The sequence below is a fragment of the Heloderma suspectum genome, chromosome 6, assembly GCF_057233095.1.
Source record: "Heloderma suspectum isolate Gila_16-S chromosome 6, 16-S_ref, whole genome shotgun sequence".
Taxonomy (NCBI): Eukaryota; Metazoa; Chordata; class Lepidosauria; order Squamata; family Helodermatidae; genus Heloderma; species Heloderma suspectum.
Window position 1 is genome coordinate 85,212,948 of NC_139463.1, and position 14,713 is coordinate 85,227,660.

At 44.1% G+C, this 14,713-nt stretch overlaps 1 protein-coding gene across 1 annotated transcript in view; it reads right to left on the reverse strand.

The window, feature by feature from the left end:
* Positions 1 to 10,034, reverse strand: part of LOC146341661 (serine/threonine-protein kinase SBK2-like) — a 119,749-nt gene extending 109,715 nt beyond the window's left edge. The window contains exon 1 of the mRNA XM_084805124.1: positions 9,774 to 10,034. Within this exon, the coding sequence (XP_084661250.1) occupies positions 9,774 to 9,882 (109 nt within the window). The 5' untranslated portion in view covers positions 9,883 to 10,034. The remainder of the gene's footprint in view (positions 1 to 9,773) is intronic.
* Between the last annotated feature and the right edge of the window lie 4,679 nt (positions 10,035 to 14,713).

Consider the following 14,713-nt stretch of genomic DNA (forward strand, 5'->3'; position numbering starts at 1 on the left):
CCGTTAATATTGTTGTGGATTTGGCATTGGTCGAGGATCTCTTATAAGGAGTTCTCTCTGCTTGGAGAATTGGGATGCAGAGGGAATGACAGTGGGTTAGATCCAGATTTAGGATTGTGCAAGTGGGCTTGCAGAAATGGACTTTCCTGCACCTCCCTCCCCATGGCAGCCTCTCAGGCTGCCTGAAAATGTTACCCAGAGGGTCAGGGGACCCTGCTGAATGGGATTGTGGTGTGAAGAAAAGGGATCCTACAAAATCAGGCAGAGGCACCTTCTGAGAACAGAGCCCAGTTTTTGGAGATTTCCCCTTTCTCCCTCAGACCTCTGCACCAAAACCTACCCCATTCAGCAGGGATCTCCAACCCTCTGAATAGTTTTTTCAAGGAGCCAATGTGGGGAGAAGGAGGCAGGAAGTCTGAGACCTCTATCCTATTTACATGTGCCTAGATCTGGATCCAACTCTACATGTGTGTATGTATAGTGGGTACAGGGACGGGACGTGTTCTTGCAATAATGCATTTATTGTTAGTCGCTCCCCTGCTGTCTCAAAACATGTCCATAGCCTGCAACAGTCCCGTTTTCCAGAGACAGTCCCTATCTTTTGTGGACTGTCTCTGGTAAATACTATCCCTAATTTTGCCCTTTGATTATGCCTTGTTAAAATGTAGTGGTTGTAACTTGTGCGATCAGTCTGTCTTCATGGTTCAGCTCCCTCTTCAGGATCTCTGGAACATATATTTCTAAGTACTGATGGTGGATGCATCTTGTCTCGAGTGCATATATGTGTGCATGTGAACACTAAAAGCACCAGTTCATAGGATTGCCATTTCACACAGCACACATGTGAGATCTATTTAGAACAGCGATAGCCTACTATCGGACACAACTGAATGACTGAACAACAACAACAACATGTATTTGCAGAGTAAATGAAATATTATACATATGTCTGCTCACTTCCAGCTCACACAAGGCTTTTCAAGGCTTCTCAAGCAGCATTGCCTTGAGTTGCTGCACTGGAAACTGATATCAGTGCTTCATAGGGCTTCTTCACATGGAGCTTTTATCCTTCTATTGTGATTGCTCACTCACGGAGGTTTGTGGGCCCTTTCGATGGCGCCATTAACCTCCAGGGCATTTCCTGCACTAAATGACCCTTATTCCATTTTTAAATAGATCGGAGATAATGAGGTATCAAATTACCCTGCTTGTGTTCCGAAAAGGAGCTAGATCAATGAAACATTTGGAAGACTCAGATAAGGGGTAGAAGGAGGGGGACAGGGGAGGGGGGAAAGGAAGCATGTGTAAAGGGAGTCCGTTATAATCCTGCATTTAAAACGGAAGCAGAAAGCCCCATTTTAAATGCAGGATTTTAGGCTGGTGTAGAGATTCTCCAAATGAAGCTCTTATTGTGCAATCACCCTGTCTCATTCACAGAATTTTACAGGAGGTCCAGACATCATCATCTTCCATTTGTAACACTCCCATATTTCTGCACCACTTCTTACGTCTTTTTTCTCATTTGAAAAAAAAAAATCCATTAAGAGGAAAAACTGGAATAGCTCCACAATGTCTTTTGACTGATAAAGTGCTCCACAATGTCTTTTGACTGATAAAGTGTTTGGAGCTGTCCATCTAGAAGCACCAGAAATGCAGGGGGCTTGAGCAGTTTGCTTATTTGGATCAGTACACTGGCCTTCTTGTTCAATTCAAATCAAGAGTGGAACATGTCCAAAGTAATCCTTTCTTTCCCCATTAGGTTTCTGGTATTGTTTTAAAGCTGGATGTTTGTCTAGGCTGCTGTTTTCATGGACACTTTCAACTGTATGCAGATTCATTTTCAAGTATCTCAGAAGCCACAAAGATGTTTGAAATAAAAGGAGTAATCTCACGGGTTTGCCTTGATTTTGATAAGCGACACTTGCAAGAAAAATGCCAAGAGCTGGGTGCACAGCTCTGCAAATATTTATGTGTGACAGGGACAGAGAACTACAGCAGCGCAAGTTCTGCTTTTGATGCATCCACTTTTTGTACACATGCTGACATGTATGCATGACGTGTGAAATGCGATGCAAATCTGTAAAGAGGTTCTGGGTGTTTCCAGATGACAATTTTTACTGTGCCATCGCTCTGCCTCATTCACAGAATTTTAAAGGGGGTCCAGATGATGTCTTCTTCGATTTGCAACCCTCCCATGTTTTTCCACCGCTTTCATCATTTTTCTTACCAGAAAAAAATCTGTTAAGGAGGGGAAAACAGGATAGATGTACAATGCCTTTTGATTGGTAGCACTTCGGAGACCTCTTATTTGGAAGCACCCTCTTATTTATTTATTGGAAGCACCCTCTTTTCTTCTACCTCTCTTTGTCATGCAATCATACAGATAATTGTAAAATTGTAACATGTACATAGTTTCCAGTATGGAGCCCTGCATACATGTACACAAATGTGTGTGGGTGCACGCACAAACGCATAGCGTGTAATGGAACCCCTGATGAGACGTGATGCTCATGTTTCCCTCACATTTTTTTTCTAGGTCTTGAAGTGTTCCTCTGTTCTCCCAGCACTTTTCAGTCTGTGCAGGGGCATGCTCCCATGCTGCTAAACCCTAGATGAGACTTTGGTAGATACAGAAACAAAAATAGGAGTAATTACTTCTGCAGTTCCTGCCCTAGGAGTAGAATTTGTTTGTTTCAGTCTGCAGGGAGAACCTTGGAAATGGTTCCCTCCAAAGCAGACATATCCCACCTCGCACCAGCTCTGGTCCAATTTGCAGGACAAGGGGGAAAGAGGGATGGTATGTTCCTCTCTCCCCACCCCTGCCCTTTCACCAACATATGGCAATGAATGATGCATCCTCCTCAGTATGTGGTCTCCCTTGGGCTGAGGCAATAAATAGAGCCAACCCATAGCTGCAGAGGCCCCTAGGATGAATGAAACCCTGTCCGTGGCCTTCTTCCCCCGCAGCTCCCCAGGGTGTCCAAATACCCAAGAAACCTCTCAATGACCTTGAAACAGAGAGGAGCACACATACCTTGAACCCTCCTCACTCAGTTACAGGCTAACTGGTCCAGATGGGCTTGGGGCAATCACAAAGCAGAATCACTCAACACACTGCATGTCATTTCTTAAACTGAATTCCCCCCTCTCATCTTGACCAATTTCACATTTGTAACCTCCAGTTCCAAGTTGCTTTTTTACAAGGACGTTTCAACTATCCCCTCTGATGATATCCCAGGTTTTATCCATTCAAAGGGAAACCATGCACAGAAGGCACGATAGAAGTTATTTCAGTTGAAAGCTGTTACCCAATTAAAGAATCGTAGTGGGTTAATCATGAAAGTTAGGAACACAAGAAGTTGCTTTATTCTGAGTCAGTCTATTGGTCCATCTGGCCCAGTATTGTCAGCACTGACTGGCAACTGCGGCTCTCCAGGATTTCAGACAGAGGTTTTCCAGACCTACCTAGAGATGCATGGGATTAAATCTGGTACTTTCTGCATGCAAAGTGCTCCAACACTGGCCTATGGCCCTTTTAGTTGATTAATTGATTCATTTTAGAATATGCATCCATGTGTTGCAGAAGACATCATCTTGGAAGAAGAGCACGCACACACCATTTTTCTCTCATACAGGAGGTGCCTCTTTTAAGAAGGCACATGCCACCTGAAATTAAGAATTTATAATTTTAACAATCAGTTTTAAAAAATCTGCTGCCTGACTAATCAGGGACACCTTTTTAGTCAATTGAAATATTGTTAACAATTACCCTAACCAATTGATGGACTAAACATTGCAGCCCTAATTAAAGATCAGTTCATTCACACAAGTTGGGCATGTAGTTGAGTGGATCTGGGCTGAAGTGTTCTGATAGTGAGGTAGTCCTGTGATTACTATAACAGCAGCACAACACACAATCCCTTCACATCTACTACACAACCACTCAGCCCAATTTTAGCAGCTTTGAGCTGTGAATTGAGTTATAATAAATTCATATTTTTGGTGGCTTAAAACGTGTCCCTTGCGCAGCGCTGTTGCGCATCATGACTACCAGAAGTAATCCTAGGGTTGCTTACCAGCTAGATTTTTAATGTCCTGGCCAGAATTTCATCCTCCTGACCATTTACCAGTACAGAAGGATATAAAGAAGGGGGATATGTGTCAATGGTTTTGTACATGCTTGTGCAGTAAATAGGAGCGAATGTGATCACTCCAAAGAAGAGATGGCTTACATTATTTTCCACTACGCAGTCTTTGTATATATTCTGGTCTCCGTGAATCACTGCACAGATTATAGCTAAGCTAGCCAGCCTGCTGAACTTGAACTATGAGCCTTAATTCTATCTGTTGCTGGCTTCGACCACCTCTTAGCTGAACCAATGCAGTAGTTACAATGGAAGCCAGGGAAATGTATTCTGCATATGCTCAGAGGCAACCCTAACTACCCCTGGAAAGGGCCCTATAATCCTTCTATGCCAATTGGTACAGGTTTGGCATGCAGACAGCATGGTCCTGTAGCAGCTAGCTTTTCCCATGAGCAGTTTGGATGAGCAGAGGACCAGCTGTAATCCCTTGAGCAGGTGAACTGCAAGGATTGGATACACTCCATCAGTATTGTCCCTAGTATTCTTTGAGCCACAACTTTCCATTAGCAGTCTCTCCCTTGCCTCTTCTCCACTTCACACACACAAAGAAATCATTCCAAATTTAGCAAGGCAAAACTAATGGTATTAGCTAAAGTGTATCAATTTGCCTAACTAAGTCCACTTACAAAATGTTGTCCTGGTTGCAGAACTCTGGAATCCTGGAATGCAGAAGGGAAAATGTTTTTGATGAAGACAACTTATTAGACATTCCCATTTCCGTCCAATTCTAGGGGGTGAGAACATTGCAGACGAGCTCGATGTCATGTTCTACATTACATTTCTGATGCCCCACTAAAGATGGACATAGTCGCCTGCAGCCACCTTGCTTAGCTGCTGCCTGAGTGCCTGCCTTCTGATTCCTTGCCAAGCGTCCTCTCTTACATGCTAGGAAAGTTCATGGCGATTTGGGCCTAAATGGGACTGACACGCTCCTAAAGCCGTTTGAGATCCATTTCCAAGCTTCTGCAGACAAGGAAAGGGCATGAGTTGGATCTGTCTACCCTCCCTTTTCCCCTCACATGCCTAGCAGCTCCTAGAGACAGACCCTCTCAATACAGAGGTATATGTGGATGCATTATTATTATTATTATTATTGGTCAGACCTCAAGTCTGCCAGGAAATTGGTTTTCAAAGCTCTCACCCTTATTCTTGTATGTTTGGGGTCTGGCTTTGGTTATTCAGTGGTGAGAGATAGGCATTTTGTGCATGTTCAGAGAATGCTTATAGGCACTCTCATCTCTATCAGCCCTAGTAAATGAAAAGTTATCACACCAATATAATGGCCCCTCTGATGCAATAAGTTTCCAGTTTCTCATGCAGGCAATTTCATACAAATGTATCTCTGTAATTCCCCCCCCCCCCCCAAGATAAAGGTCAGCATTTATGGGTTCTGCTGCCTTAACAAAGTTTGTAATGGCCTAAAAACACAAAACTAAATTAAAATAAAACCTCACTGTGCTTTTATTGCCACTGATTATTGTGACTGCATTGCCCCTTACATATCAGCGTTGGGCGAAGGAAGTCTCCTCTCCCATTGGTCCTCTGTAGCTGTTACAAATGAGCGCCAGAGAAACAACCAAAGACTTTATAGAATATTCTCTTGTTACAGGCAAAGGCAAAAAGCTTTGGCCTTCCCATTCCCGGCTACTGTTGCATACCACTTGGCCGTGATCGATCATATGGGTCTTGACACCTGCAAGCAACCCAATCCGCCTTTCAGGACAATCCTTGCACGCAAAGCAGGGTTGAAGGGGAGGTGGTTGTCTTGGCAACCAAGCAGGCCTCTGCCGCCTATTTCACTCGGGCCCAGTTGGTTTGCAGCAGGCGCTGGGCAGAGGACACCATTTTTCACCTGCTAAGCTGAGCTGCTTTATATTTAAGTAACCTGAACTCTCTTCTCTCACTGGACATACAGTTGCATCCCAAGTGATAGGCCTTGCCTATCACTGGACATACCTGACCACAATAAAGGTGGGCCCAATCAGCCTGCTCTACGTAACTGTTCAGTGGCCACTTGTGCATCACTCTTCAAGAAGAGGAAATGCATCATCAAAAAATATGACAAAGGAGGACAGATCTGCACCAAAACGTATATGAAAAGGTACAGATTTAGAAGAAAAAATCTAATTTAAATAGGAATACAATATATCTCATCATAGTAGGGAAGACTGTGACCAGGTAATCTGTACACCTGCTCAGTTTGCTGTTGGTGGGCAACTTCAAGACCCCTCGACGCTCTTCCTTCTTACAATTCTTTATCTTCAAACTAAAATGGGTTTGGACTGCCCTTCAAATTGAGGATACCTTCAACTAGAGAACTGCCCACTGACAGCCCTTCAAATAAAGGACTGTCCTCTCTAAGGTAGGACCCATGGCCACCCTATAATCTTCCTCTACTATATCTGTGAATTTCTGCTTCCCAGCTTAAAAGACATGAGAGTCTTATTGTGAATCATCTGCTGTGATGTGGGTGTGCATGCAAACGGCATACCTCTGCCCCTATAAAAATGTGTTTTCTCCTATGCCAGTTTTCAAATGACACAGACAAATTCAGCAGATGAGCCCATTTCTCCCATTTTGAATGGGAGGAATGGACTGAGCTTTGGGCTTTAATTGTCTTTCCTCCTTCTTTGAAATCTGACCTCCCAACCTTGCCTTCCTTCTCATTAGTTCCACCTTCATCCAAAAGAAATATTAACTGGCGATTAAGAAAAAGCTATTGAGGAACCCAGCTTGCAAGACGAGAGAACATTTTGCTTTAAAAAACAATACCTTTGCAAACCCATTAACATCAACTCTTCTGTCCAACGAAAAGAGGAACTAGTAAAAAGGCACTCCCTGTCTTTTGGGGATTTCGAAGGGTCAGAGGTATTCTGTTCTTCCTCCTTGCAGGCTTGGGCTAGGGGGGTTATTTATTTATTTAAAGCATTTTTATCCCACTCCTCAGGAGACTCCCCAGGCGGCTTACATACAATCAATAAAACAAGACAGTCCCTGCGTACAGGATTACAGTTTTAAAAAAGGCACAACACAAATGGAAAAAGGGATAGGGAGGGAAGACAGAAAATGCATGGGGGGTGGGTATAGCAGGGCTGTTGGAATAACCCTGCTTCCCATTTCACTTCCCTCTGCTGCAGCCTAATAGAATGGCTGCCAGTGGTGACCGTTGAGGGAGGAGCCCGATGGAGGTGGTCTTACCAATTTACCTTTGATTGAAAAGGTAAGTTGTGGGGGCCAAGGTGGGGAGAGAGCTAAATGCAGGATTGTCTCTTTTCCCTTCAGCATTTGAGAGTCTCTGCCAGACTTAGGGCCAAGCTACACATGACCCAAGAGATTCGTGATTAGTCTCCTGACTGCTCTGGCTTCTACTACTATTCTTTCTTCATAATAAAATTGAGCCATGGGAATTGCAAATTTTGTTGGAGCAAATTTTATCAATGGGGTGCTTAACTGTTTCCTGTCTAACAGTTTTTCTGATCAAAATCTCCCTCCCTCCCCCCTGCTTCCTTCTCACACATGGGGTGGGGGGACACACTCTCAGTATCTTTTCTCCTGCAGGTGGGAAAATAGGGTGTTGGTAGGTGATTTTGATGGGGGGGAAATGAACCATAGGGATAGGGTAAGCCACCATTTTTCCTTTCATCATTGCTTCGATCAAATCAGCAAATTCCTGCATTCTAGTAAAAACAAAATCTAGGAACTAATCACAGCTCTCCCACATGACCCATAGTTAAGCCCTCATGTGAAACACATCTGGTTCTGCTTCTTGGTGACCATTCTGGAAGATAGCAAAGGTTTCTTCAAGACTGAGGGGGGAGGGGGTAGTGGGGTAGATCACATGATTTCCACTTTATACCAAGAGGACCTGTTATCAGAACTTTGGCTACCTCTGTACTGGATAGAAATGGATTTCAAAGGTCACTCCAGAAAAGTGGCATCTGAAGAGCTCACTTGGTTCTTGATACCAAAGAGGCAAAGGCTGCTCAGTGGCTGTTCATGGAAGAGCCAATGTCATTCTCACGAGTGACAGCAGCAGACCCTTCTTAACAAAAATGCTCAGTGCCTTCTCAAGAAAGAACAAGCCCTTGGGTTATACAGGGTCACAGCTAAAAAGCCTCCCCTTCCCTCTAAACACACTCTGACCAAATAAACTTTTGAGAAAATTCTAGGGGGGTGGTCCCCCCCCCCCACTCAAGACCAGTTCACACAACCACTCTGCAAATAACCAGGTGCCTTTTGTCAGATTCACAAACTAATTCTGATGCAGTGGTTGAACTAGGGCAGTTTCCCAGGGGTTTTAAGCACCCATAGAATTACTGACCAGTCAAGTACTGTTCATGAAATTAAAGGCTGAAAAACTAGGAAGTAAACTGGAGTATAGCTGCTCCCCCAGGCCAGTGGGAGAAGCCCTGAGCAGATCTACTGCCCCGTTTTTGTCCAGCTGCCTCAATCCCATCCTGTTCAACTTCTGCCTGTTGTGGACACTGTTGGCCCAGGCTGTGTTGTAGACAGTTTCAGCCTTTGTGAAACGAGCTGGTTGCTAGCCCCAGGCCACTAAAAGCGAGCCTATATATAAAGGTCCTACAATCCTATTGATAATGCTCAAGCTTAGACTTTGCCCAATCTCCATGGATAGGAGTTCCACAAAGGTGGGGCTGCCACTAAGAACACTAGTCTTTGGTGGTGCATGGGGTGGAATAATCATGAACTCATTTGGGGAGTAAAGTTGGAGAGGAGTTGAACTCACCTGCAGCAGAAAAAAAACGTGTCTGCTCCTGTTTGTATGTACATCTGTATACTACTCTCACTGCACCAGACAGATGAAAACTATCCCTCATGGTGAGCTTTGGATGTGGGGAAACACCCCTCTGAGGTTTACATATTTTGCCCAGACTCCCGGAAACTTTTGCCAGCAATCCTAAAAGTGAAACTAGACATCCCAAGGAATACTGAGCTGCTGCGGCTATTGCTATGTATTTATTTCCCCCCTGTCCCCAATAATGTGTAATATAATGTAATGCATCATGATGTGATATCATTGTGCTGTATCTTTTGTCACCCTTTGGCACTGACAGCCAGTTGTGTGAGATGGGAGTAGGAAAATACACGGCTCAATGACATCACATCATCCATTGTGCCATAATCAACATAATCACTAAGAAATGGGAACAGAAACAACTAAATGATTATGGTTTTGCTGGAATTCCACGTTATGTGGTTCCTCCACGCCTGCCTATTCCTGCCATTTTTACTGCTGTACTGTAATTCCTCACGCATCAAGTGCCCAGACAAAAGCCAGAGACACTTTTTAGAATGTACGCTGTGTTCTTAACACTCAGTGTAGATAACATAATATATATTGTTTCTTGCCAAGAGATAAGCTAAGTCTTCTGGCTTGGATCCTGTGGCGGAGCCGTTCTACCATTTTCCATGTCCGGTGCACCTTTGCAACCTGCCGTATTGCACTGGGCATCAGGTTGCGGGCAAACACCTAGTTGTTTGAGCAGAATCCACCTCTGAGATTGTCCTGTCAGGACTTCACCCTTTGCTGCACAAGTAACGGAACTGATACCCAGAACCCAGTCCTCACCGCTGTGCCTGGCACCACAGACTACGCCAGGTACTTACCCGCCTCCTGTTGTGCTGAAGGACCTCTGGGGTGCCCAGTCTCTCCCTCCGGCTTCTGCTGCTGTCTAGTGAGACTGTGTAGAGTGCAGCTGGGGTGTCTGCCAGGCATTACCGGTCGAAGCGTGACGCTCCGCCTCTTCTCCTGTGCCACACACCCTATGGAGCTGGAGTTTGCAGAGGGGGAGCGCAGGGGAGGGTGTCATCTATCTCTCCAGGACAGATGAAAGAGTGAGCATACCAGGCAGACTGCTCCACCCGACAGCATTCAGCCCAGGCAGTGGCATCTGCCAGGATACCTAACCCTCCGCAAGAGTTTGGGCTCCTGTTTCTGGGGCGTCAATGGCCTTTCACCTCTCTCCCATGGTCCTCTGCCTTGCCCCATAATCCTTTATACTGTAGTTGTGGTACAGTGACATCCTGTGTCCATGTCTCTTCACTGCATGGGGGTGAAATAGGCAAACTGGAAAAAAAACAGGGTCCCTCTTTCTGCACCCCACATGCCCACCTCCTCTCCACTCTGTCCTTGCTAACTGAAAGCTACTAAGTACCCCACAAAAGCTAACTGTGTGATATGAGCTTGTTCGTGTCCTGTGGTTGCCAACAGCTGGCCACCTCACAAAGGTGGTTGCCGTGGAAACCAGGCATCACATCTGCAATCAGGCCAGACTTCATGAGAGGAAAGTAGTTACTAATAAGCCAATCTTTCTCTTAGAGAAACAGATCATGTTCCCTACTGAAGAAAAAATTGAACAGTTGGGGCATTGTGACATCCAAGATAACTAAGTTGAGGGGCACAGCAAGAAGAAGTATATAATTATGAATTGTGCAGAAAGAGTGAATAGAGAAAAATCATCCCCCCTCAAAACACTGGATTCTGTGACTTCAGTAAAACTAATTGGCAGTAGATTCAGAATGGGCAATATATCATAAGAAGATGGCAAGAGAAAATGTGAAAATCAAAAAACTGAAAAACAAAAGGAATCTACATTTTCTGTCACAATTTGACAAACTGATTTAATCAAGACAGTCAAACAATCCACAGTTTGTTTCTAAAATGAGAGGTACCAAGTTCAATACGACTTCTGCATTAGAAGCCCTGCTTCTTATTAATTCCAAATATATCAAGGTCCGCTGTGAAACACATTCTGCGTGTATCCAAAAGTGCTCTCTCTGTTTTTGTCTTTTTATATGTTCCAGAGCTGAGCCCTGCTATACAAAACAGGTTCTGGAACTGAGCAGTCTAGCTTGGATTAAACCCTGCCGCCAAGTGAAATGAAGTTTTCAACCACGTGCTCCTGTCCGTCTGACTGTAACAGGATGAGCTTTGAAATCAGCATTGGTTGAATTCCAAAATTTCAGGGAATGTTTTGTGCATTACTTGGCCAGAACTTTATTGATTTTGGCAAAACCAGGGAATACAACATTGATGAAGATGCTTCACATACCTGTGCCATCTCCTTCATATTGTTATAGCCGATAGATTTTGCTATATGCAAAACAGCTCAAACATTGCAAAGGCTGCCTGAGTGATTGGTTCAGTTACTTCATCATGATTCAAGTGGCTTCATTTAAAATAGGCAATGGGAGCCCAGAGCAGGACTGGACAGTAAGAAGGTGTTGTTGCTTGCTTAACCCACCCTTTCAATAGGGCTCAGCATGGATTTGTCAAAACGATGCAGGCAGTAGCATTGACAAACCACATCATATCCTTGCAATAACCCTATATGATGTAGAGGATAGAAAGTTTTACTTTGATCTCTGTGCTTGCAGTTTGCATTTGGTACTGTAGATACAAGTCATGCTAGTCTAATGACTCTGACTCTGTGGCAAGGTGCCCTTGGAAGTAAAGATCTTTGAGTATTTTTAAAATGCAAGGTGACCTATGACTAGTAAATTGTTGTGGTATTAGCAATTTTATACATTTCAGGCATTTGACCCTGATTTCTCTATGTGAACAGAAATGAAAAGAGGCCTAGTAAACCTAGTGAACCTTTCTATATACTGTCAGTTTATACAGTTGGAGCCACCTGAAAGAGCCCAAAGATACGAAGTGACTCTTCCGATATTCCATCAGGGCTTGAGTGTTACTAAGAAGGTATTAGCATTTGAGAAGCAGATTGTTTCCTCATGAACTGGGACCAGCTGTGTTTCAGTTTTACCCAGGGTTTAAGAGGGGTAACCTTTTGTATCCTCCAATCCTAAGAGCCCAGGTTGCTGGCAGTCTTACTGGTCCATCTTGGCTTCTGTCCCTAGCATCAGGTCTCTTTGAACCAAAATACCATGTCATGGAATCATAAGAAGATTCACCTGCTGTAATTCAGTTTAGTTACTGAATATCTCTGAATTATCTATAGCTTTAACAATATCCACATGTTGCAAACAACGTTTCTGAATATATCTTAATTAGGAAGTTGGTCTGACAACCCATTTTAACACAGCTCTTAAATGAGAAGGGTCAATAGTAGCATCTCTTGATACTTTAACATCTGAGACATATGCTCACATTTGAGCCAGAGTATGGTATAGTGGTTAGAGTAGTCTTCCCCAACATAGTGTCCTCTAGATGTTGTGGAATTCACCTCCCATCAGCTCCAGCCAGCATAGCCAGTGGCCTAGAAACCTGGGATTTGTAGTCCAAAACATCTGAAGGGCACCAGTTTGGGGAAGGCTAGGTTAGAGTATCAGACTTAGCACATAGTGTAGGGAAAGTATGTTAGTTGTAAAGGCTGCCTCAATTGAGTGTTTCAGATTAGTAGTGCCTTGGTCTAGATAACAAGGAGTTGGGAAAAATATCCACTGGTTTATCGGTCACTCTCAGACTCTCTCAGCCCTAGGCTCTGATTATTTAGGATTTGTATACACCGCCCATGCCGTAGGCAACTGAGTCTTGCCCTTCAGGTCTTCACTTCTTATCTTCCTCTCACTCTGTTTGCACTCCCAGTTATCCCCCTGCCATTTCCATCCTGGCCCAGTTGTTGGCTCAATCTGGAGGTAGTTGGTAAGGCAGCATTCCGAAAACATACATTATGTGCTGCCAGCCCTTTTTGTATCTGCCAAAATGTCCAAAGGGGAATGGAACATGCAGATGAAAGCACACAAAATGGAGCTAAGGCAGATGACACAACAAGATTCCCTTTCTATATACTGTCAGTTTATACAGTTGGAGCCACCTGAAAGAGCCCAAAGATACGAAGTGACTCTTCCGATAATTCCATCAGGGCTTGAGTGTTACTAAGAAGGTATTAGCATTTGAGAGGCGGATTGTTTCCTCATGAACTGGGACCAGCTGTGTTTCAGTTTTACCCAGGCTTCAAGAGGGGTAACCTTTTGTATCCTCCAATCCTAAGAGCCCAGGTTGCTGGCAGTCTTGTTGGTCCACCTTGGCTTCTGTCCCTAGCATCAGATCTCTTTTCGCCCTACTATAAGGGAGGTCAAACTCTTTCCCGGCGAGTGCTAATCTCATCATTCAGCTGGTTAGCACAACAGCAGGTGGATGGAAATGTTCCCAAGGTGCAGAGTGCAAAAAGTCTCTTCCATCGATGCTCAGGCATGAGACCTGGAAGAGACAGTATTTGCCTTTAAGGAATACGTGATCTGGCAGAAAAGATAAAAATAAAAATCCAGGACTGAATTTCATTGAGGTAGCACAACCTTTAGTTGCCCCTTAAATTTTAAGTGCTGCTGTAATTCTTGGCAGTTCAGCCAATTTTTTGTCCTGATTTAGCAGTTCCAGTTTGGGAAAAGTATTTCCCTCCCTTATTTGGCCTTTTTATTTAAAAAAAATCACCCAAGGCTTGAAGGCCTCTTCAAGGGTGGCCTTAGATGGAGCTACATTAATAATGCACAAAAATTATATTCATTCTATTTAAACTAGCAAAACAACTGAAAATGTTAACACCTGAGTAAGTCAACCTCTATTAAAACAGCAGCTCTTATTCTATTAACATTTTCTCTTACCCTAAAAATATCCCAAACCTGCCCAATATGGTTGCAAACTCTTGTTGCCAGCTTTTATTCTGTGCTTCTGTTCAGCTTGATGAGCAGATTAGCAAGTGATAAAAGAAATATGCAGAAGTTCTTTTAATGCAGCGGTAGGCAACCTGGGGTCCTCCAGATATTTTGGACTACAGCTCCCATAAGCCCCAACCAGCATGGCCATTGGTCTAGGATTCTAGGAGTTGTAGTCCAAACATCTAGAGGGCACCAGGTTGCTTTCCCCTGTTTAATGGATAGAGGGGAGAGCATGAACCAACACACCGTCCCTATTCCTGAGCTGCACATGTTCATTTGGTCAGCATAGAGCAGGGGTGTTGAACCTCGTTCAACCCAGGAGGTGAATTCCATTTTGGAGAAGCTTCCAGGGGCCATATCCCAGTGGTGGGTGGGGATGAAGTGAAAAGAGGGGTGGGCCAAAGACAAAAGAGGGAGGGCCGAAACACCAGCATATTTTAGCCTAAAGCTCTCGCTGCCAGTAACTAAGCTTTAGGAGAGGCATTTCCACACTTTAGAATGGGGGAAAACTGCACAAAGGCCAGGAAATGACCCATCAGTGGTCATGGGAAAGGGGGTAGGGCCAGGGGAATATGATGGAGACATCTGGATATCCCAGAGCACCAGATTGGAAACCCTAAAAGGCTGGATTTTGCCCCTGGGCATAGAGTCTGCACAGCTACAATTGTACTCGCTCGCACAGAGATCTCAGCATGTAACCTGGAAAATTAGGATTCTTGATAGTGTGGATAGTCCACTACATCCATACAGTTGTACATCTGTGCATACAAAACGTCGATTGAGTGTGAAGAACAAAGACATCATGTGTGATTTCACTCCCCCTAGTCCACACATTGAAAAAACTTCTACACAGAGCTAGTGCTTATCTCCTTATGCCATGAAAAATGTCCCTTGGTGATACCTAAATACCAAGAAGTGTTGAAGGCGTG